Source organism: Gigantopelta aegis, chromosome 5 (assembly GCF_016097555.1).
Source record: "Gigantopelta aegis isolate Gae_Host chromosome 5, Gae_host_genome, whole genome shotgun sequence".
NCBI lineage: Eukaryota > Metazoa > Mollusca > Gastropoda > Neomphalida > Peltospiridae > Gigantopelta > Gigantopelta aegis.
Window position 1 is genome coordinate 7,791,801 of NC_054703.1, and position 25,250 is coordinate 7,817,050.

General features: G+C 41.1%; 1 protein-coding gene across 1 annotated transcript; it reads right to left on the reverse strand.

Annotated features, from left to right (window-relative positions):
- Positions 1-275: 275 nt before the first annotated feature.
- Positions 276-14,434, reverse strand: LOC121373520 (protein FAM186A-like). Its single transcript, XM_041500195.1, has 3 exons — positions 14,243-14,434; positions 9,218-9,260; positions 276-1,264 (listed from the first exon to the last, which is right to left on the reverse strand). Exons 1-3 carry the CDS (start codon positions 14,432-14,434, stop codon positions 276-278), a joined length of 1,224 nt encoding a protein of 407 aa, XP_041356129.1.
- Positions 14,435-25,250: the final 10,816 nt, after the last annotated feature.

Below are 25,250 nucleotides of genomic sequence, written 5' to 3' on the forward strand. Positions count from 1 at the left end.
AATAATATTGCGATACGGCTCTAGAAGGCATACTCTATCCATCTGTTTACTTAATTCTCGATTTTGTTCAACCAAAAAAAAGCTATTGAAGAAAAACCTCGTTGTTTTGACAGCCAAAACAAACACGATAAAAGTTGTGTGTGTTATTTTAACGAGTTATATTTATATACTTGAAAAGTGTCATGATAAAAGTTTGTATACCATGGAAGCTAAATTAAGCAAATACGTTTTGGACAGTCATTTTATAATTATCCATACAAGAATTTTCTTATAGTTTAGGCACATCTTCGTCTGCGGAGCCTGGCCGCTTGTGGTAATGTTCTAGTATCTGCCTGGGCCGCTTGTTGTAATGCCCCAGTATGAGCCAGGGCCGCTTGTGGTAATGTTCCAGTATGAGCCAGGGCCGCTTGTGGTAATGTTCCAATATGAGCCTGGGCCGCTTGTGGTAATGCTCCAGTATCAGCCTGGGCCGCTTGTGGTAATGTTCCAGTATTAACCTGGGCCTCCTGTGGTAATGCTCCAGTATCAGCCTGGGCCTCTTGTGGTAATGCTCCAGTATCAGCCTGGGCCGCTTGTGGTAATGCTCCAATATCAACCTGGGCCTCTTGTGGTAATGCTCCAGTATCAGTCTGGGCCTCTTGTGGTAATGCTCCAGTATCAACCTGGGCCTCTTGTGGCAATGCTCCAGTATCAGCCTGGGCCTCTTGTGGTAATGCTCCAGTATCAGCCTGGGCCTCTTGTGGTAATGTTCCAGTATCAACCTGGGCCTCTTGTGGTAATTCTCCAGTATCAGCTTGGGTCGCTTGTGGTAATGCTCCAGTATCAGCCAGGGCCGCTTGTGGTAATGTTCCAGTATCAACCTGGGCCTCTTGTGGTAATGCTCCAGTATCAGCCTGTGCCTCTTGTGGTAATGCTCCAGTATCAGCCTGGGTCTCTTGTGGTAATGCTCCAATATCAACCTGGGTCTCTTGTGGTAATGCTCCAGTATCAACCTGTGCCTCTTGTGGTAATGATCCAGTATCAGCCTGGGTCTCTTGTGGTAATGCTCCAGTATCAACCTGGGTCTCTTGTGGTAATGCTCCAGTATCAGCCTGTGCCTCTTGTGGTAATGCTCCAGTATCAGCCTGGGTCTCTTGTGGTAATGCTCCAGTATCAACCTGGGTCTCTTGTGGTAATGCTCCAGTATCAACCTGGGAAACTTGTGGTAATGCTCCAGTATGAGCCTGGGCCGTTTGTGGTGATGTTCTAATATGAGCCTGGGCCGCTTGTGGTAATGTTCACATTACATTATAAAGATGTGTATTAATAATATAAATACATGATATTACATTATAGAGATATATGTATTAACAATATAGATGCATTCTGCGATGTAACAGAGTAGAGGTATATTGTAAAATATAATTATTCAGAAAATTTCAGTTACAACTGTGTACTTTATAATTATTGATATTACAATATATAGATATAAATAAAATAAATAAATAAATAATAAAATAATAATAATAATAATAATAATTAAATTGTCATAAAATAACAATAAGACATAAAATAATGTAATACGATTTAAAATATATCAAGTATAGTTGTATGTTGACCTTTAGTTTCATTAACTGGTTAATGTATGGTAATTTTGGTTTTTGTTGGGTATTGTTGTTATGGGCGTTTAAATACTTGAAAAATTATATTCATGAATTTAGCTAATTGTTTAGTGTGCTTATTCATTTACTGCTCATAAGTTCTCTAAATTTATATATATTTGGTCGTATATAATAATATGGACGTAAACATTCTTAAATAATGAAATTCGTCTCCTATGTAGTTTTCATCACAAATAGTACAAAGTCTATCTTTTAATAGAACTGTATCCCAACGTCCAGTCTCAACAGGTACATAATGGTTAGAAGTCCTAAATTTTATCATAACAGTCCATAATTTTTCAGGAATAATATTAAGATAATTTTCAAAATTTAATTGGTGTCACGGGGATCCTATAATACCCGTAACTGAATAAAACACGTTTATCCAAATATCTCTCCTAACTGTATATCTATTAGATCTCTCTGTATCGGGCAGTTTATACCCGAGTGGCTCGTCTCTAGGTATAATCAGAGATAAGATCTTATATAAATATGTGTTATTATAGCACGTTTAGTTCACAAGAAAGCACAACAAAAACACAATACACTTTGGAATCTGTATTAATACTACGCTGACAAATGTACTGCCGCAGTAGTTAATTAACAACAACAATACAATAACAACCCAGAACTAATCACTTAATTAGTTAATCACTAGGTGTCTAGTTTACACAATATTCTAATCACTTCACCGTGACACAACACCCACACGTGTGATAATTGAGAAACGCTTCCAGGGGAACTTAATTAATAAAGGAATTACAACTCTATTCCTACTTGGTTAATTTTTATTTAACCCTTAACTACTCATTCAGTAACCTTGTAATACAGAATTAATACTGGTACCTATCACAATAAAGACAATAACATACAGTTTACCTAGGTCCTCTAGGATGACCGGCTAAGCTTTATATTTTTAGAACAGTGAAGCCTAGAATTTACTTCGTCAGTTACCGGAAACACTGTCTAAATAATATTGGTATAATACAGTATTAAAATATTTAAAGTCACATCAATCACATCAAGGTTATACAACAGAGCAGAAATATATATTTATCAGTCCGGACGGACAACGTTCCCCTGGAACCTTCCTTTTTGTTCTCCTCGATAAATCTCAAATCCTAGCTATTTATTACACAAACCGAATATCGCCTGGGGGCACATCGCGGTACTCCCCCTATCATGTGAATTTTCCACAGCTACCAAGACGACATTTTTTCTTAGATGGTCAGACTAGCTGTCGCCATCCGCTAGGAAAACAAGGTCGTAAAACAGAACTCGCGAAGGTATTACGTAACTACTGGCCACATGGCCTCCACACCTGGTGTGGGTGTGTAATAGGGGGGTACGGTCGCGCGGAGGTATTACGTAACAAGGTGCCCAGCTAGTCTAAGTGCATATTGATAACAGCTCGACCACCATCGCGTGGGGGTATTACGTAACCACGCCGCACACGGCCCTCTGAAACAATTAACATCGCCACAGGCGAAAAAAATAAGAGCATGTCCCGTCACAATTGGTCTTTGAAATATTCGTAGGTTTTACCTCTCGATGGTTCTGAAATATTATTTTTCCATGTTTGTAAATACTGGTCGTTTTGTCGTATGCTGATTTGTTGTGATAGCCATTTTACCGATAGAAAGGTTTGTGATAGCCACATATTACTCATTCCTAGATGATCTAAACTATTTTTAACAGCACCAATCCAGTTATAATTAGTTCCATTGCTAATATGGTCTCTCATCATTGATTTGTATAATAATAGAGATAGTTTAGATTGTTTCCCAGAGATAACTCGTGCCCAATAACAAAATTAATCTTTTGTGGATAGTCAACTCGACTGGCATTCTATTAAGTTCACCATATAACATTCAGATTGGGGTAGCTTTTTTCACAGGGAGAATATGTCTAATAAAATTGATTTGAACAGTTATAGATGTCGTTGTTTTCGAATCCCCATATTTCACATCTATATAATAATATTGGCAGAACCATCGAGTCAAACATTTTGAGTTTACATTCTACTGATAGATGACGATCTTTTGCTTTTGCCAGAACGAAATACATAGTCTTTGTCGCCTGTTGTTTAAGTCTAATGTTAGTATTTTTGAATTTATTTAGTTTGGTAAAAGTGACACCTAAATGTTTGTATTCTTTGACATTTTCGAGAGTAGTTTTTCCAATCTTAAAAATATATTTATAATCTTTAGAATTTCCATTAAAAATTAAGACTTTTGTTTTTGTAGTATTTATTTTAAGTTTCCAAATATTACAATATTGATAGAATATATTTAACGTGTGTTGTAAATTGACCGCACTTGTTGCTAGTAAAGCATCGTCAGCGTACAATAAGCAAATAAGATGTATTCCAATGTCTTGTGTGTTATTTATATTATCTGCGATGGCAGAAACACCTTCATAACCGTGGTTAAGTAAATAGTTTTCTAGATCATTTAAATACAGAAAAAATAAAATCGGGGATAAATTTTCATCATGACATACACCATTATGGCATGCGAATAATGGTGATTTATTGTTATTTACAAATATTAATGATTTTATACCTTGATACATTTGATAAATGATTCTAAAGAATTTACCATTTTTGTTATTTTCTAGTAACTTGTGCATAGATGTGCTTTTGGGATCATATCGAAAGCTTTTTCAAAATCAACAAATGCACAATGTAGTTTCTTTTTCCTTTTTTCAGGATATCAATTAGTGAATGAAGTGTAAATAAGTGATCTGTAGTCGAATAACCTCTGCGGAAAGCAGTCTGGGCTTCGCTCATAACATCGTTTTCTTCAATAAAAGTAGTTAACCGGTTATTTAATACAGTTGTAAATAACTTTGAACAGCAACATAGTAATGTATTTGGTCGATAATTTTCAGGGGATGAACTACTACCTTTATTTTTAAAGATTGGTATAATTATTCCAGTCAGCCATTCTTCTGGATACACACTATGATCTAAAAGTATATTGAAGAGTTTAACATAGAATGGGAGCAATAAATGGGCTGTCGATTTAATATATTCGTTAATTATTTTATCTACACCTGCTGCTTTATTGTTGTTTTATTGATTTTAGTATTTCGTCCTCGCTGAATTTTCCATTTATGATATCATCGTTGCTTACTTGGTCTACGAGATCATCAATATTTATGTCGGGCACTGTATCAGCCGATAGGTCCTTATTTAATTCACTGAAATAATTAAAGTAGTCTTCAACCGATGGTGCACTTTCTGTCCTGCTTTTTGTCTCTAAATATTTTATAGAATTCTTTGGGGTCATTTGTTTTTAATAGACTCATGTTCTGCTCTGTTTTAAATTTGTAATGAGAATAAGATTTAAATATAAATTTCTTATAGCATTTACTTGCGTTTGTTAAGTTCATTTTATTTGCTATAGTTTTAGGTTTCGAGAAACATTTTTTTGCCTCCAAATATTTTGTTCGTAGAAGCTTACACCGTTTACTAAACCAGGATCGCTTATTATCTGGCGAAGTGCCAGATCTATGTTTTCGTGTCGGCACGTGGCCGAACTTAAGTTGGCCGAGTCTAAAAATAGCTTGTTCAGCGTGTCGACTGTTTGGTTTACACGTGTTGGGATACTGATAGATTCATCATCGAGAATTACCGATAATGATTGAAGTAAGTTTGTATTGATATTGCTAATAAATTCTTCACTTTTATTGGCGTTCCATTTACCGATATTAATTGACTCCAACTCGTCATTTACACATTGGTTATGTTTAAATTATATGTCACGGTCCGTCTGAATCTTACAGGTAAGTACAACTGCACAGTGGCTGTCTGAAAAGAGCGGGTCAAAATTACACACTTCAAAGTCAATGACAGATTTAAAGATGTGGTGAGTACCAATAACATAATCAAACTACAATCTTTACTGGTGACTGCGCCTATATTTTTATCTGTTTCGCATCTACCGTTGAGGATATATATATTATTATGTTTGCACAAATCAAGAAGTTTAAGACCATGGCTGTTAACCTTACCCGTATCCTTGCTTGCTCTGTCCCTGGGTACATTTAAAGTATCAAGCTTTGCTATATCATTTAAAAAGGTTTTCATGTCAACATTATCAATATATATATATATCTGTGTGTGTGTGTGTGTGTGTGTGTGTCTCTCTCTCTCTCTCTCTCTCTCTCTCTCTCTCTCTCTCTCTCTCTCTCTCTCTCTCTCTCTCTCTATATATATATATATATATATATATATATATCGTATTATGTTCATCAAGTGTAGTGTAATCAGGCAAACATCTAGTTCTTGCATTAAAATCACCTATTAGGAGCAGAGGTTTTCCCGGTTCTGTCATTTGGGAAATTTCATTTACAACAATATCAAAGGTATCAACTTTTAAGTATGATGAGCCAATTGGTGGAATACACACAACACCAGCAGTTACGCTATTATCTATACACTCTTTGTCTAAAATACTAAACCAAGAAATATACTGCGAGTTATTTTTTACCTTTATTTTAACTAGGTTGGTCAGTTCATTTCTTACACCAATAACAATACCACCAGATGATCTTTTACCTTTTCTCTTATTGAAATGTAGAGTGTAACCTGGGATTAACTGTGATAAGCAATCACTTTCATCTGTTTTACTTTCAGTAAAGCATAGAATATCATATTGTGAGACAAACTTTAGAAAGTCAGGTATAACCAATTTGTTTCTTAGGCCACAGACATTTAAACTAGGTATTTTTAAGTAAATACAGCTGTGTTTCATATTGGTAAAGTCTATGTTATCAGTGGTTTGGGTATTATATACAGTGTAAGATGAAGCCTGGCTGTTTACAAAATAACTAAGGTTAGGTGCATGGGTATCACTGGTAGGTTCAATAGCACAACAGTGTGTGTGTGTGTGTGTGTGTGTGTGTGTGTGGGTGGGGGGGGGGGGGGTTACATGGCTATTTACAAAATATGTATGCTTTGCTTTAGGGAGATCACTGATCACTGATCACAGTACTGGGCTGTGTATATCCACTTGTATTACTGTGATGGGTCTCACAATTTATATGCCTATTTACATTGTACATATTGGTGGATTCGGGTGCTAGTACATCATTTGTCTCAACATGTTCACTTGTGCTACAATTTGGGGTCATATTTGTTACATTCTTATCCACAATATGTCCAGTTGTAGTACAATGGGGTCATATATATTTTGTTGTTTGAATCATACATATCAATGGGTTTAGATACATCATAAGTCGTATGTTCACTCGTAGTACAATAGAGGGTCGCATGTGATATTTGGCTATTTACATCATACATATCAATGGTTTTAGGTACATCATAGGTCACACTATGTTCACTTGTAGTACAATGGGGGGTCACATGTAATATTTGGCTATTTACATCATGCATATGAATGGGTTTAGATACAACATAGGTCACAATATGTTCATTCGTAGTACAATAGGGGGTCACATGTGGTATTTGGCTATTTACATCATTCTTATCAATGGGTTTAGATATATTGTGAGTCATAATATGTTCACTCATAATACAATGGGGGGGGGGGGGGGGGGGGAGCTAAGTTGGCAATCAGTCATTTCTATCCTAACACCCCCTTCTCAAAACGCACACACGCATACACTGAAAACACCGAGGGCTCGCACTGTCGATAGCCAAATTATCCATTGGCTAATTAAAAATTACGTTTGCAAAAAATGGCTAATAAAATTTGCAAGTGGCTAAAATGTTGGCTAATGCCATTTTCTATCTTCTGGTGTGAACAAACGGTTACATAATCTATCCGACATCTCAAACATAATAATAATACCAAATATTCATTTAGCGTAATGGCGATCTCGCGACCGGTAACGAGAAACGGTGTTATCCAGAATACGGCATAGGCCTTATGATGTTTGCTTATTTTAATAATCACGGTTATTAATTTTAACGGCATGCATTCGACATGTATGACAGCAAGTTGACGGTTATTCAATGTCTGGAAGATCTGTAACTTGTTATTTTAACTTTGTAAAGTCTTTGAACCAAAGTAATAAAAACAAACCGAAAATGCAAGTCAATTTGAATACACGTCAGTTCAGGGCCGAAAGACATGTAGGTTATCCCAAGGGCTGAGTTCAGCCAGACCGAGCGAAAACAAAACGTTTGCTACACTGGTTTCTGCGCTTCAGGTTAAACCAAATGGACACGACGGACGCCAATCAAATAGTTTGCGAACGTTAGGATGAACGTTCGTTGGCTGAACTGCGGAGAACTCTCAGATCAAATATACGTCACGCTTTAGTGTCAGCTGATACCTATGTGTCAAGAGACATCGTTGCGGACATTAAACAATACGATAACACAGAAGTAAATCTTGATGTCAATTTGTAGAAAAGCAATAGTTGTTTCCATCAATGAAGACCTAACTGCAGTTTCGTTTATTTCCTTTGTCTTTGTTAATTTTGTACCTATGGTCGAGAGCACGCATGCAGATCGCGATCGCGGAAAATTAATCATATTTGTTACATAACGAGTTGACATTCAATAGTTAGCTGGATTTGAAAAAGACCGTGCATTTTAATTTTATTAACGTTTTTGTTTTGTTATATAAATGGAATATACTGTGAAGTCAGCATTCTTAGCCTAGGTATTTTACAAGCAGAAATCACAACAAGCATTTAACACGACGCTGAAATCAACAACAACAGCATGGCGCAAATTATGAAATTGTTTGGGGTGGGGAATTGATGGGTTACTTTAAAAAAAATTAAGAAAAAAAAAACTGATTTGCTGGATTGAAGGCGAACACTTAACTGTTTTCAACCCACTACTCCACTTATTTTGGCTTGATTTGTGTTACACTGATGCTAAAAATGTAAGTGCCTTAAAAACAATCCTGGGAAAGGCCTGGACTGTAGGTGCCTGGAGGCTTGTAGTGATATTCCAGTAGGTGCCTGGCGCCTTGTAGTAATGTTCCAGTATCAGCCCGGGTCGCTTGTGATAATGTTCCAGTAGGTGCCTGGCGCCTTGTAGTAATGTTCCAGTATCAGCCCGGGTCGCTTGTGGTAATGTTCCAGTAGGTGCCTGGCGCCTTGTAGTAATGTTCCAGTATCAGCCCGGGTCGCTTGTGGTAATGTTCCAGTAGGTGCCTGACCGCCTGTGCTAATGTTCCAGTATCAGACCGGGCCGCTTATGATAATGCTCCAGTATGAGCCAAGGCCGCTTGTTGTAATGTTCAAGTATCAGCCTAGGTCGCTTGTCGTAATGTTCCAGTATCAATCTGGGCTGCTTGTGGTAATGTTCAACAATCGGCCCGAGCCGCTTGTGGTAATGATTCAGTATCAGCCTGGGCCGCTTATGGTACTGCTCCAATATCAACCTGATAATGCGATTTTTTTGCACTTTTCAGTTTTAAAATGATCCAAAAGCTAATTCAAGATGTCCTAGAATGTACCTAGTCTGAACGATAAAGCTAATTCAAGATGTTCTAGAATGTACCTAGTCTGAACGATAAAGCTAATTCAAGATGTTCTAGAATGTACCTAGTCTGAACGACAAAGCTAATTCAAGATGTTCTAGAATGTACCTAGTCTGAACGACAAGGCTTCAGCACTTTCAAAAACATATCTCTGCGGAACACAGAGTCAAAAGTTTTAATTTTTGTATACACATCCGTATTTTCACGCTCTTGTTTTATAGGAAATATTTCTGAAACTCACGGCAGGATAAAGTTCTCTGAAAAACAACAGAAAATTGGTTAGGATTGTAATAAATGAAACGTTCTTTAAGGTGATAATTTTTGACATATTCACTATGGGTATGTAAAAAAGAACGACAAACAAGTACCCCTATTAGGTGATTATGAGTTTGGAATCTTTTTAAAATTGGACACCACATGTTATGTTTTTGACCAATTTTAAACATCAGTTCTCTTACTACAACCTTTCTAAATATATGTATATATATATATATATATATATATATATATATATCTATATATATATCTATATCTATATCTATATCTATATATATATATATATTTAGAAATTTCCAGGGTATGTAATTTTACCCTTCGTACCCTTTGACAGAAAGCCTGACAACCCAGATAGCGAAGGTGTGTGTCAAGGGTAGTGTTCTAGAACCTTAACTGGAAATACGCACAAAGCTAAATTGAAATAAAATTAATGAATATGAGAGTCTGTCTATCCAGGCATGACCCCAGCACAGTATGGCTTTGTTCGCCTAGCTACTACACGGCCCGAACAATACTGTACAATGAAACATAACCACATGTATGAATATTTATATGTATAGGGATCCGGTCGTTGTAGTTGCATAAGTTTCACAGGGTTGGTATGAAAATATACAGAGCTTGTAACATAGTCACCAATTTAGCCAGTTGCTCATAGATGACGATAACCGTAGCTAAAGATTGGCGCATGAACACAAACTCTAGCAAGAAGTGAGTATTTGGTAATATAGGTTTAATACAATGCATGGATATGAATTTGTTATTACTTTTTCATAATTTGTGCATGTAAATTAATAATTCACCACACGTATGAGACAAACAGTAAAAGTTCGTAGCTAAACATTGGGGCATGACTCTATTAAGAATTTACCGGCCTCAGTGGCGTCGTGGCAGGCCATCGGTCTACAGGCTGGTAGGTACTGGGTTCGGATCCCAGTCGAGGCATGGGATTTTTAATCCAGATACCGACTCCAAACCCTGAGTGAGTGCTTCGCAAGGCTCAATGGGTAGGTGTAAACCACTTGCACCGACCAGTGATCCATAACTGGTTCAACAAAGGCCATGGTTTGTGCTATCCTGCCTATGGGAATCGCAAATAAAAGATCCCTTGCTGCTAATCAGAAGAGTAGCCCATGTAGTGGCGACAGCGGGTTTCCTCTTACAAACAGTGTCAGGATGACCACATGTTTGACGTCCAATAGCCGATGATACGGTAAAACAAATCAATGTGCTCTAGTGGCGTCGTTAAATAAAAAACTTTACTTTACTTTACTATTAAGAATTAGAGGGACATTCCTGAGTTTTCTGCATTGTAAGATGTTTCCGACTAATAAAATATTTCTACGATTAAATTTACATATTAAATAAATTTTCTTGTTTAGAATATCAGTGTCTGTATATTCAATGTGTTTCTGGTCGTGTTAATATATGTAAGAAGCCCAAGCTGGATTTTGTCTTTATATAATTTCGTACGTACGAAAAAAAACAATATATATATTGTAGGAAATGAAATGAAATTTAACCTAATACAAATATTAGAACGATCAGAAATACGTTTAATATACAGCCGCTAATATTTTATGCAGAAAAATATATTTTATATGTAATTACAGTCGTTAAAAAGTCTGTTAGTCGACAACATCTTAAAAATTGCAGCAAACTCAGGAATGTCCCTTTAATGGTAAAAAGTCAGTATTTGGTAATATAGGTTTAATATAATGCATGGATATGAATTTGTTATTACTTTTCCATAATTGTTGCATGTAAATTAATAATAACTCACCACACGGATGAGACAAATAGTAATATTTAAACATTGTAGTAAAACAAGAAGTTTGTTTTGTTTAACAACACCACTAGAACACATTGATTTATTAATCATCGGCTATTGGATTTTAGCCATTCGGTAATTCTGATATAGCCTTAAAGAGGAAACCAGCTACAGTTTTCTATTAGTAGCAAGGGATAGTTTATATACACCATCCCACAGAAATGATAACACATACCATGGCCGTTGATATACCAGTCGTGCACTGACTGGAACGAGAAATAGCCTAATGGGCTACCGACAGGGATCGATGCTAGACCGATTACGCATTACGAAAGCGCTTTACCACTGGGACTGGGAACTATTTTCTCGTGCCCCTATCCAGAAAGGTTCAGGCACGTCCACCATGGATCCGCGTTCTGGCATCGTCAGCCCACGGTTCCATGGCGGAAGGGGGGAGGGGTGTGTGTTTGTATGTTGGGGATATATAAAATACGGTAAGACCTTACATATAAAATTACTTAAAAGGGATAACTGCATTTATCTTTACTTATATATACCTAAATGGTATATTACCTATATTTCTATTATATTTTTGAAACACCATAAAATATGTAGTCAGGCTATATCATTTAACTTATTTATTAATTGGTGTCATTTTTGATCGGGCTGGTCAAATATTTGTTATTAACTAATAAAAAAATAAAAAAATATTATAACTTATTAGCCTAGCTTTTAGCCCTAGGGAAGGAGGTTGGTATAGGCGGGCGGGGCATCGCGTCCAATCCAGCCCGCGCGTAACCCCAGGGTAGGGCCAGAAGCCGGCCGGATTTCCACGGGGGAGGCGTGGCGGGGGGGGGGGGGGGAAGGCCTCCTACCAGGCATTCTATCGGTCAAAACCGCCTACGCCCTATCGCACCCAAAATAGCACCCTACCACGGCGTCCCCCCCCCCCCCCATCCCGCCTAACCCAAAGTTATCCATACAGCAATCTGGTCCTAGTTAAAGATGTTGGTATGAAGGGTAGGGTAGGAGGGAATGATAGGGTTGGGAATGATATGTAATGATTAACCCGCCAAGCACGTCCGGACCGCCGAGGTGGAAACGCATCTCCGGATCGTTGTTTCGGTTAGTGGCTCCGAGGTGTCTCATTGGATTTCTTCAGCATTCGTACGCCTACACCCGCAAGGGTGCGTCACCCATACACATGACATAGTCATTGCTATATAAACCCTAGGGCCGTCCAGATGACCACTTATTCGTTAGGTGGACGACCCCGGTAACAGTCCGGTTATTTTCATTTAATAAATTAAATATGGACTGCTCAAGTTAATACCAGTTTAAAATTGTTATATAAAAAGGAAGGGTACATATATCACTAAAACAATAGTTAAAATACTAAGAGGAAAAAATAATAAATACTAATACTATTAAAAGAGGAGGGAGCGGTCCACTCTATTTTATCATACCTAACCACTCCCTCGACACACATTATTCTCACATTCACTCCCATCACTCAATCCGGCCGGCATACAAGCGGAGCACACACTGCCAGGTGCGCGTCCCGCTGTTGTCTGACCAAGATACCTCATACACCCATTCATTCTTACATAATAAATATAATAAAAATATATACATTCACACACCATACCATATACAGTTAAAAGGAAAAATCCCAAGGATTACTTACCGGGTTGGGCGCCAGCTAGTTGTGAATTAAAATTATTGCTACCGGTCATCTCCAGAGTGTGCGCGGCTATCACCTACCTGTATATCCATGTCTCACCATCTCTATCTTGCCACCACACTAACCATTCTAGCCGCCAGCCCAGCCGACCTCCAAATCATTCTTTTATGCGTTTATTTATTAAATTACTATCTTATATCTTTACACCTGTCTCTTTAATATATTTTATTATAGCCTTATTGATAGCATTATCACAGTGTTTAGGCGGATTAAACATAACTATTGGATTAAATTTTAAATTGTATTTAATAAATGTATCTTTAAGTGTAATTCTCTCCCCACTGTACCGAGTACAGTAGAATAGAAAATGACGAGCATTGTCCACTCTACCGCACTCGGTACAGTTGGGTTTACTTAAATTACTAATACGTGCTCTGCTCTCGTTCAGGCCCATAGAGACTCCCAATCGGAGTCTAGTAATTAGTTTAGTAGTCTGTGGATCTAAAAAGGTGGGACTTTTACTATTTACCTTAGGTTTAATTAAATAGTGCCACAGTCTTGTTTTCCTGTCCCACTCAGTCTGCCAAAAAGACATTAATTTATTATGTGCTGCGGCCATAATTTCATTACAATTTAATTTAATATTAATATTAATTATTTTATGTGAAAGTGCTTTTTTAGCATTTAGATCAGCAGTCTCGTTACCAGCGATGCCCACATGGGCAGGGATCCACTCCATCACCACGGTGTGGCCTCTATCTATAATATAATTAGCAAGGTTAATAATCTGTGGTATTAAATACGAGCTGATGGTCTTGCCAGCATTTATAGCTTGAAGTAAGCTCAGAGAATCCGAAAGTATTAAAAAAAAATTGGGTTCCTTTAATTTATTAATGGTTGATAAAATCCACTTTAATGCCGACAGAATAGCCACCAGTTCAGATGTAAAGACAGATACCCGGTCGGTAAGTCGTGCACGGCATGAAAATGGTTCATCATTAACATCTTTATTAACATAATAAGCCATACCTGTTCTGCCGGACACCGGATCCTTAGATCCGTCCGTATAGACACAGATATGGTCAAAATATAAATCATTTAATGCTGCTTTAAATATAATATTTTTGAATGGCGGAAATTCAGTTTTTAAAGTTTCTTGTCTTAGTTTTAAATTAATTACTGCATATTTTAATCTATCAGACGGTTTTAAAACATTACAATTATTACTAAGCTGCAGGCCCACCAGCTCTAAATTATTAGCCATGCGGTTAGTATAGTCTAGTACAGATCTATTTAATATATTTCCAGTGTTAGTATTATCCTGTGTCATAAGAGACACAGGATGGGTTGAAACAACACTCCTAATCTTGAACCAGTACTTGAGACATTGTTTAACTCTCCTCACACTCAACGGAAGTACTCCAAGCTCCACCCTGATGCTGTCATTGGGGGTGCCGAGATGGGCCCCCGACACTATTCTGAGGGCAACATTATAGGTGGCCTCTAATTTAGCTAACTGTGTAGGAGAGGCATTGCTAAAGGCCTGAGATCCATATTGGAGACGGGAGACTATAAGCGCCTCAAATATAGCTAACATAGTACGCCTATCAGCACCCCAGGTGGTAGCGGTGAGAATCCTGAGCATATTTATATGTTGCTTGCAGGCATTAACGACTTCAGTAATATGAATACCAAAAGTAAGAGTCTGGTCGAAGGTTACTCCCAAAAACTTAACCGATAGAACTTGTGGGATAGAGGTATCTTTATATATTAGGTTAAGTTTAGTTTTTTGTTTTTTTCCTTTATTAGAAAAAATTATCGCAACAGTCTTGGTCCTGGAAACAGTAACTCCCCAGGTATCCGCCCATTTTTCTAAGTTATTAATATCTTTTTGAATATCACATTTAAGTTTTTCAATACATTCTCCAGCTCTCCAAAAAGCAGTGTCGTCTGCAAAAAGGCCTAAACTAAATTTAGTGTCATTGGACTTGTGGTCCAATAATTCCTTGGCAAGGTCATTTATATATATGCCGAAGAGTGTTGGGGCTATAACAGATCCCTGTGGTATCCCGTTTTCCAGGTCCATGACCGGCGAAAGAGCCTGCGCAACATTAACAGTAAAAGAGCGTTTAGAGATAAAGCGCTCTATAAAAGTAAACACGGGGCCCCTAATTCCCATGTTATATATTTTAATTAATAATCCGTGTCTCCAGACCATGTCGTAGGCTTTTTCTAGGTCGACAAAGACACCGACCACCTTTTCTCTCTTGCAAAAGGCTTCCGAAATTTCAGTTTGTAATCTAAAAAGGTGATCGGTAGTTGAATGATTTTTCCTAAAGCCACTTTGAAAGATGGTAAGAAGGGCATTACTTTCCAAATGTCTTGTCAGCCTATTATTAACCATAGCCTCCATGGTCTTGCAGACACTGGAAGTAAGAGATATTGGTCTATAATTATTAGGATTAGCAAGGTCTTTGCCCCTCTTTGGCAGACTGAAAACTTCCGCATGTCGCCACTTTAGGGGCAAATACCCCTGCTTCCAGATATTATTAAACAGTTCCAGGAACAGGTGGAGGGTTTTATCAGGTAAATTTTGTAAAAAGATATAACTAAAATTATCTGGGCCCGGAGCGGTGCCCTTACGGTTTTTAAACGCCTCCACCAATTCCTGGTATATAAATGGTTTATTATAGTCAGCGTCTGAGAACTTTGAATCCAGGGGAATTTTACAATATTTTTCCATATGGGTTTTATGTTCTTGAAAACTTGATGAATAATTATTAGTTCCAGAGTTATTTTGAAAAGTTTGTCCAAAAATATTAGCCTTTTGTTGATTCGTAACATAGTTTTTATTTTTAACCAACAGAGCAGATTTAGCTATAGGTTTCCCCTGGATTCTCTTAATCTTCGACCAAACATCCTTACTACTACTCCTAACATTCATATTAGTACAAAATTGTTGCCATGATCGTTTTTTGGCATCTAATATTGCTACACTGACTTTAATTTTACTTAATTTAAAATTCTCTAAATTAACTTTAGTATTATTTTTCTGATATTGTTTTCGTGATTTATTACGCGATTTAATTAATGTAGCTAGTTCCGGAGTCCACCATGGTACTGAGTTATGTTTAGTTTTGTAATTAGATCTGGGGACTGTGTATTCGGCTATATTTATGATAGCTTTAATTAAATTGTCATTAAATATATCTATATTATTATTTCGTATACTGTCAGCCTGCAAGTTTAGACATCGTTTATGGAAGTCCGGCCAATCCGCTTTTATCAAGTTCCATCTGCTTTTAGCAGCTATAGGCTCTCGCCAACAGCTGTTGATATTATAAGTAACCAGTATGGGCAGATGGTCGCTGCTAAACTCATTAACAACCTCCCACTCACATTTAGGGGCTAACTCTACCGAGACCATGGTTATGTCGAGACATGACCAGGTGTTATAGCTATCTGAAAGATAAGTAGGGGAGCCATCATTTAAACAAATTAAATTAGATTTCGTCATATATTGCTCTATTATGGCTCCCTGTATACAAGTTCGTTCAGCCCCCCATAAAGTATTTTTACAGTTAAAATCCCCAACTATAATTTTTTTATTTTTACTAACTATATCAATATCACTAAAATAATCCTGTAATTGTAGTTTGCCAGAGTTGCCTGGATGGATATAGAAATTAAAAATATCTATAGATTCATCCCGGCCATGAATCGTCACCCCCATGGCCTCAATATTGTTCTTCGTCTGTTTAAGAGTTATTGGAGTATACGAGAGGTCGCTCCTGACATAAACAGCTATACCCCCCCTACTGGTACAGTCTGTATTATGGTAAAACCCATAATAGCCAGGTAAATTATAATCTTTAAAATTTTTTATATTTTTCTTAGTATTGTTAGTAGTTTGGGATAGCCAGGTCTCCTGTATACAAACGACGTCTATTTTAAGCCCAGAATTCTGCAAATAATGTTTTAGTTCGTCTCCCCTCCCTTGGGATCTGAGGCCTCTAGCGTTCCACTGCAGCACAGCCAGCCCTTTAAATAATTTAGACAATTTTTGTCTATTATCTCCCTTTACATTATTATTATTATTATTAATATTATTATTATTAATTATCCTTTTATTTATATCCATAATATTATTATTATTTATATTAATATTCTTTCCCCCCAATTCCCCTTTTCTATTTATATTGTCTCCCATAATTAGTTCAACAAAGTACTATCTATTTGCTTAATACTCCTGTTTTAGTCAGTAGTCTGTCGATCCACTATGGAGACATCATCTGGCCTGGCTGAGTCGCAGCGGAACCACCCCATGTTGCCCTCCAGTGCCGTGGTGCCCCGCACCAGCACCCCCAAATATTGGTGCATAGACCTACAAGCAAACATGGTGGCAGTCCGGACCACTTCCGGTGTGATCATTGGAGGTTTGGCTCCCCCCAGGGACCCGTCCAAATATAGCCCGGTCAATACTCTCATTAATTGGAAAGCCGTGACCGGGCGGTTAGGATCATGCATCGATCTTTTAGCTGGTGTGGGGGCTTTCTGGTGTCGTGTCGTACTGTTTTCCGATGGAGTGCTGTTTTGTTTACTATTTGGTAATGTTATTTTAGAGGTAGTGAGACCAGTTTTATATTGGTTGTTATATTGATTTAGTATTCCAGGGGCCCCGCTAACCTTCCTCTCCCGAGTATGGAGGAGGTGCATAGCTTTTTTATAATGGGTGCATTCTTGATCATGCGTGTAATGATTTAATTTACAATTAGCACATTTTACCATTTTGGTGCACGGGTTCCCGGGGCCTCTTTTAGGATGTTTGTCGCCACACCGAAAGCATGTTGGTTCACCCTGAGCCCTACATTTTTTGGCGTTATGCCCCCATCGCTGGCACTGAGCGCATTTGGTAGCTTTAGGCCTGAATTTGAGCAGAGGATATGCTTCGCCTTTAAAGATGATCAGATCGATGCAGCTACCGGGATTCTTAAGCATGATATCCCAGTAGCCATTCCGCCAAACAGTAAGGTTTTGGATATCCAGGTCCCGGTTCTCCCGCATAAGCACCGCCTGCAATTGAGCCGTGCCCATCGGGCCGATCGGCATTTTCACAAGGCGGCGCCCTGAGAAATCCTGGACCTGTGTACCCTCCACCCTAGTAGTCTTGCGCGCATTAGGTCCGACCTGTTTAAAGCTAGTATCTGCTGGGGCGCGATCCGTTTGTGCCTGAGCCACCCCAGAGCCGCCCCTGGCAGGTTGTGTTTTTACATAAAACGGGTTATTATTCACATTGAAGGTCAGAGAAGTTGGTGCCGTTAACTTAGGTGTAATTACCGGAAATTCAGTATCAAAACCAGTTGGTTTACTTCCAGATTTAGGGACGGGCGCCTCCCCCGGGCAAGTAGACCTCAGAGTAACTCTGCGTTTAGACCTGGGGGGTGCGACCGTCTTATTTGTCAACAAAAACTCACTCTTATTAGGTTTTTTGTGCTCCCCGAACAACGCACGTTTAGTTTTATTTAGTAACATTTTGGTTTCTGTCAGATCGTTCTGGGGAGCACTGAAGTTAGTAAGAGGACCATAGATAGCCACCCCCTCATTGGTATCGACTGGGAATGTGCATGTTTACGTTTGTCGGGGGAGTGCGGACCTGAACGGAACCGTATAAAGAGGAAGGTGATAGACTGTTGTTGTTGTTGTTGATACGTTTTAACGTGCATATATGCCACGGAAGCTTCACGCACGCCTGTCATGGGCTTAGTCTCTGGCCTTTGCCAGTGGCTGAGTCTAGGACAAGGGGGGGGGGGGGGTGAGTTTGAAGTGGACAGAATTTTGAATAAGTATTTAGTTACGTCCCAGTCGATTCTTGCACTTCGAAACTGACCACGATGAGGATGGACGTATGTCAATGTACTCTCGCGTTACCCCCACCTGGGGGGACTTATGGTCTCCTACGGAGCGTTGCTGGAATACCGGGTCACGTATACCGGGTCACGGGCTTCCGTGACCTTGGTGTACGGGGACCCGGTACCACCGAAGACTGGAAGATGGAGGAGGAGGAGACATGCGACAGGAAAGGCACAGGGGGAGCCAAAACCGGCGGCTAAACCGCCGGCAGCGACTCCTTCTGTTGCGCCGCCAACCGCCGTACCCCGGAAGAAGACAGGATCGGAAGAGGCACCAGCCCCGGACGTCCCGACTTCACCCAAAGGTCTGACTAGACCCACTCCACAGGCCAGGACTTCAGCGCCTCCGGTTGTGCCGCCGACTATACAGGCAGCACCCGTTGAGGCGCAGGCCCGAAAGATTGCCATGGTGAAGCGGAAGGCAACCACTCCCCCGAGTGGCCAACCAGACAAGCCAGGCCCTCCGAGTCAACCACCGAAGCCGGACATGGACGGGGATGAGCCTTGGTCACTGAAGGCCGGCAAACTAACAGCACACCACGCTCAGCTCTCCAAAACCAACATCGAGGACGTCAACTTCCTCTTCACGCAACCTAAGCACGAGGCATTTCAACCATTACCAACGAGGCCGACAGAGGGAGACTACTGTTTTCACCACGTCACAATGCGGGATGGCCGAGGTATCTGTTTTACAGTACGCCGAAAAGGAATTTACAACCAAGGACTGCTACTCCCAGAAATGGACAACCCGACCATACACCGAATGATCAAGATCACAGCCGGGGAAGATTACCGCTCAACAGCCAAGGCGTTAGCAGCATCCCCATATCGGTCGGTCATCCCGCATTTCGACGCTGTCAACTTTATCGGAACACCGTGACGTGCTCCCCTTTACCAACCTCCTTCACCTCCGTGAGTACGATGTTTTTTTGGGCTAGTTAGACTTTAAAAGTTTTCGATCGAGTTCTAAATTCATATGTTTATTTTTTTGTAAATAGTCTAACGCATTTTATTTTGGCGCCCGTTCAATTGCTCAAAATCACCTTAAAACCCTTTCGGCCGAGCAGTCGTAAACTTTTTGGGTTTAAATTTAGAGTCCGGACATGTATTTGGATGCAGTTACTCTTTGTAGACTTAGGTAAATTACAGGCTTCACCGAGGAATCGAAATTCAGCCAATCAGAGCACGGCTCCCACTCGGTGTTACTTCAAGTTTGCGAAGTGTCTGCTAGTCGGTCCGCGCTCGCGTTGACCTTACTAAATGGCTTTATTCCAAATTCTGCCCACTTCAAACTTACCTCCCCCCCCCCTGCTCCGGAGTTAGTCACTGGCGAAGTCAGAGGCTAAATCCGTAGTGGGCGTGCCTGAACCTTTTTGGATAGGGGCACGTTAATATAGTTCCCAGTTCCCAGTTACGTCCAGCGACTGCGCGGACCGACTAGTAGACACCGAAAATGGGCCGTGTTCTGACTGGCTGAATTTCGATTCCTTCGGGTCTAACTAGGAAAACCCTATAACTACAGAGAATACCTGCACCTAACATCATGTCCGGACTAGAAATTTAAACCCAAAAATAAGTTTGACTGCTCGGCCGAAAAGGTTTTAGGGTGATTTGAGCAATTGAACGGGCGCCAAAGTAAATTGCGTTGGACTATTTATAAAAAAATAAACATAAGAATTTTGAAGCTCGATCGAAAACGTTTAAAGTCCAACTAAGCCCAAAAAGGAGGATACCTGTCCTAGGTAAGGTTGGTCTACTTCGGGGAGCTTGGAGTGTCTCGGAGTGACGGCAGTTGTTTCCTAAGTTGTTGGAGATGTTTGACCACCAGGGAATAGTCGGGGCCGCAGACCGCTTTGAGCATCCTGTGGATCGATCTGTTGTCGAGTTCCCAAAACAGGATGCACTGCCTGTAGGTCTGGTCCCTTCTGTGCGTGATGACTATTCCCTTGGTTCCACCGAAGATCTTGGAGTGGAGCTCAAAACTGCTGCCGTCCTCCATTGGTTTCCAGCTGGTGTTAAGAAATCCTCCCCGAAGTAGGCGTGGTTCGAGCGTGTCCCCCTGCATGTACTGATGGAGGTGACGGCGGAGTCCACTGATGGCAATGGTCCATTCGTCGTCAGCAGGGGGAGCGGATTCCGGCGGCGGCTTTGTCTTGGCTGGCTGGGTGGTCGGTGATGTCGCCTTCCTTTTCGCCGCCGGAACAACAAGTCCATGGGGCGACTCGACGGGAGCGGTCGTTACTGACCGCTGCACCGGAGTCGTCGTCTTTGGGGTGGAGGTAGAAGTCGGTGGTGGCACACTCGTCCGTTTGAACATCTTGATGTCCTGGGTGGTGTACGGCCGTTCCGGGGATGCTGGGGCCACGAGTGGTTCCTTCCTCTCCGGAGAACTCGGTGGGGGCGGTGTCACAGAAGGGAGCGCCACTGGCGGTTGAGCCGCCAGCTTTGTCCCCCCCTGGGCCGTCCCCAACACCGGTTTCTTCCTTCTTCTTCCTCTTCCAGTCCCCCCTTTCCTCTTCTGTGGAGGCGGGTCACCGTACACCAAAGTCACGGTCGCCCGTGACCCGGTATACGTGACCCGAAACTCCAACATAGGGCCGAAGCTGGCAATCAGTCCCCCCAGGTGGGGGGGGGGGGGGCAGCTCGAGAGCGCAGGTAGATACGTCCACCTTCATGATAGACAGCTGGAGAAGTCTGTAGACTGTTGTTGACGTTATTTGGGGGAATGGAGCTTAAAACCTGGAAATGAATGTTTTGACTAAGTAGGGAGTCTTGAGTATACCCTAACTGGGAGCAAGAGGGTGTGGGGGTGTGGGTAGGATCCAGGCTCTTGTTAACATCTATGGGCTCCTGGTAGATGGTCTCGAATAAGATCTCTACACTAAGACTGGAGTTGGGGTCGGGGCGGAGATAGAAGTAGCTGCCTAATTTAAGAAGGGGTGTCTCTGTTTTTGAGTGAATGAAAACTCTTCCATCCGTGAGCCTGGTGAAAAAGAAAAGGGAGGTTTCTAGATTAAAAGAAGCATCTGAAGAGATAGAGTTAATGGATTCCTGCAGAAAAAAATACTCATACCTGGTTGGATTCTTTCCAACAAAAAAGACTTGTCTAATTCCAGATATGGGGGGGGGGGGGGGGGGGTTAAGGCCGTTGAAGTGGGGGGTTTGACAAAGATTTAGCTTTTTTTTGCAGTTTCATCTCCAGAGTATTTTTCGTATATATCGTCTGCCAAAAGTCTGTAACGATTGGCAGTACTAATGTTATACTTACCCAACTCTTCATCTGTTGATGCGTGGGTCACCTCCTCCACCACCCTCCTCTTTCTCTGGCCCCCATGATGTGGTGTAGGGGGAAGGATCTTTTTCTTCCTCTTCACTGTCTTAGTTGAAGCTGGTGGTGGTGACTGTGACCCACTGGCGCTTGCTGCGTCGAGATGAGGTTTGGCGCTTACCTCGCCAATAACAACAGAGTCGGTGGTTGGATTGGGACAAGTGTTTATTTCAACGGGGGGAACTTCTGGTAGGTCTTCTCCAAGATGTATGAATAAATTATTAGATCCAGAAGAGGAGTCGGGTTCCTCATCGCCATTACCAAAATTACTATCGAGATCAGCGGCGACCCCGACGACGTTGTTCCCCCGGGGGGGTGGGGAATCCGAAAAAGATTCGTCGGAAGGAATTTCTTCTATGGTTGACAAACAGGGTTTAGTTAATATATCAGCTATTATATTCCTAACAGGAGTCCGGAATAAGGGGGGGGGGGGGTATGGGGGTTTGCGAGCCGTCCGTTAGTGGGGTACAAGCATCACAAGGTTGTTTTTTTCCTGTTTGGGGGGTACCAAAATCATGGTCCCAAGCAAGTTGTTCATCTGAAAGTTTATTGGGGTTGTATTGTTATTTAAAACTAAATCTAGTTTATCCGTGGATGTGTTGTTAAGATCATTCGAATCTTTTATCTCGGATGTATCGAGTACTGACTCCAACATGGCGGCTGTCATGGCGGCTGTCATGGCGGATAGAGGTCAAGTTGTTGTTTATTGTTAATTAACTTTTTTGATTTTACAAGATCTTCCAAGTAGAAATTATTTATTTAAATATTATAATAGTACAATATAACAATTAATACTGTCTTGGATAGTAGCTGGCACTACTATAAAACAATAATTAGGAGTTAATAGACTAATTTACAATTACAATAAGCTACTCAAAATAAACAAAAGGCGGCCATTAGTATCTTAGCTTAGCTTAGTAACTGGTTTAACGTGTCCATATACCACTAGGGTTTCGAACACGCCTATCCCGAGTCCGGCATCCGATAGGATCGGGGGTCTGACTCGGGACAGGGATAACCTAACAAATAGGGTCAATTTTGAAATTTACATCCAAAAATTAAATAGTGGGCCTTTAAAATTTTGATGCGCATCTCCAATTAAAAATAATAATTCTACTCATGAAATTTGGTCGCTAGATTAGAACGGGCGGTCAAAAAGAAATTAGATAACTAGGGCCTCGAACACGCTCATCCTGAGTAACCTCCGACAAGATCGGTGGCCTGACTCGGGATGGGGGGGGGGGGGGGGGGGGGGGGGGGGGGGGGTTAGTGTTGAAAATGGGCAGAATTTTGAAAATAGAAAAAAAAAAAAGAAAAAAAAGTTAGTAGAATAATAAAAAAAGAAAAGAAAGTTGAGCCAAAAATAAAAAGAATTGACTGCTCGGCCGAATATTTATATAATTTGGAACATTTTAGACGGACAGTCCAAAAATAAATAAGAGAAAGAAGAGAGGATCGGACTATTTAATAATATTAAAAAAAAAAAGAAGAGTAATTTCGACATAAAATTTTGAAAGGAGGTCTAAAAGTTTAAAGTCCAATCTATGTGTCCTGAAAAAGGTTGACGCCTACGGCGAGCTGATGAGGGGTCCGGTGGTCAAGTTCGGGACTTCGTGCTTCCTGTCCATAATAGCTGGTATGACCTGGTGGTAGCCGGCGCCGAAGATAGCCTTGACGATCCTGTGGATGGTCTGGCTATCCATCTCTCGTAGCAGGATCGCTTGTCAGTAGCAGTCTCGGCGCCGGTGGGTCACGAGGAGTCCCGAGTGGCCTTCCTTGGTCCGGAGATGGTGTAGTTCGTACTCGGTACCATCCTGCAGTGGTCTTCAGGCCTGGTTGAGGAACTTCCCCATCAGCTTGCCGGGGTCGGTGGTGTCCCTCTGCACGCAATGCCGGAACGCTGGCTTGATCTTCTTGACTTGAAGCTTCCATGCGTCTTCCGGCTGGGCTGGGGGGGTACGTTGTCGGCTCGGCAGCTTGTCCGTGTCTGGCTGGATGGCAGGTGTTGTGGCCTTGCGCTTCGCCGCTGCAACAACAGGGTCCCTTTACTGCTCAACGGGAGCGGTCGAGTTGACCGCTGCACCGGAGCAGGCGTGGAAGTCGACGCAGGAGGCGGTGGCGGCGACTGAGCCATGGCGGTGTTCAGTAGGCCTGCCGTAGCGTCCAAGGTGGTCTCCGCTGGTGGCATCGTCCTCCTCTTCCCCTGCGTGTGCTGTAACCTCACCGTGGTGCAGGGGTGTAACATTCTCTTTGAGAATGGCCAATACAGCACAAAATTGAAGTTTTGAGTAAAATTCAGTATCCGTAAAATTCTGTGATATTTGTGTTTTTGTACAGTTCTTTACACAGTTCTTTACACTGTTTTTGTTTAAGTTTTGAATTTTTATATTGATGTTGATCATCACTTTATTTATTTGCATTACCATAGTTTGACGCCCAATAGCCGATGTATTTTTCGTGCTGGGGTGTCGTTAAACATTCATTCATTCATTCATTCGTCCTCCTCTTCGGCGAAGTTGTAGTGGGGGGCGGCGACGCAGACGGGACCGCCGCTGGTGGTTGAGCCGCCCGCTTTGTTCCCTCCTGAGCCGCCCCTGGCACACGTTCCTTCCTCCTCATCTTGCTGGAGTCCGCGTCGCTGTAAACCAAAGTCACGGTCGCCCGTGACCCGGTGTACGCGACGCGGAACTCCACAAGCATTCCGAAGCTTGCCATTAGTCCCCCCAGGTGGGGGGGGGGGGGGGGGGGGGGGCAAGTTAAGAGCGCACGACGAAACGTCCAGCTTCATAGCGATCTAACAGCGGAATATTTGTATCTTAATGCAAGGACGGTCAGAGGATGTAATCGTAAGCAATAAAAATGAAAATTCTCAATCCCTGAACGGAGCCTGCAAAGAAAATACAATGGGAAATACAGTGGCTAGTGACTTACTCTTGTCCAATGGTGGTATACTAATATATTTATTATAGAGAGCTCAAGGCTTTAATAAAATGGGTGAATATCTGGAAGGACCTCTCCCGTTGAAAACAAAAACCGCAAGAGCCCAAGAATCGACTGCAAGAATCGACTCCTGACAACTGATACCTGAACCATAATGGCCCAAATATTTATAGGCCAAGGGATTTGGATGTTCACAAAGTGTAATCTTAGTGTTGCTTTAAGGACACAGGCTGATT

Bases quoted from the DNA above. Each gene is read 5' to 3' on its own strand.
- LOC121373520 (XM_041500195.1), bottom strand. From the start codon at position 14,434: ATGTTAGCTATATTTGAGGCGCTTATAGTCTCCCGTCTCCAATATGGA. The intron at 9,261-14,242 runs GTGAGGAGAGTT...TGTGTTCCGCAG, and splicing joins TTGGAGTACTTCCGTTGAGT to AGATATGTTTTTGAAAGTGC. The intron at 1,265-9,217 runs GTACATTCTAGA...CATTACCACAAG, and splicing joins AGCCTTGTCGTTCAGACTAG to CGGCCCAGGCTCATATTAGA.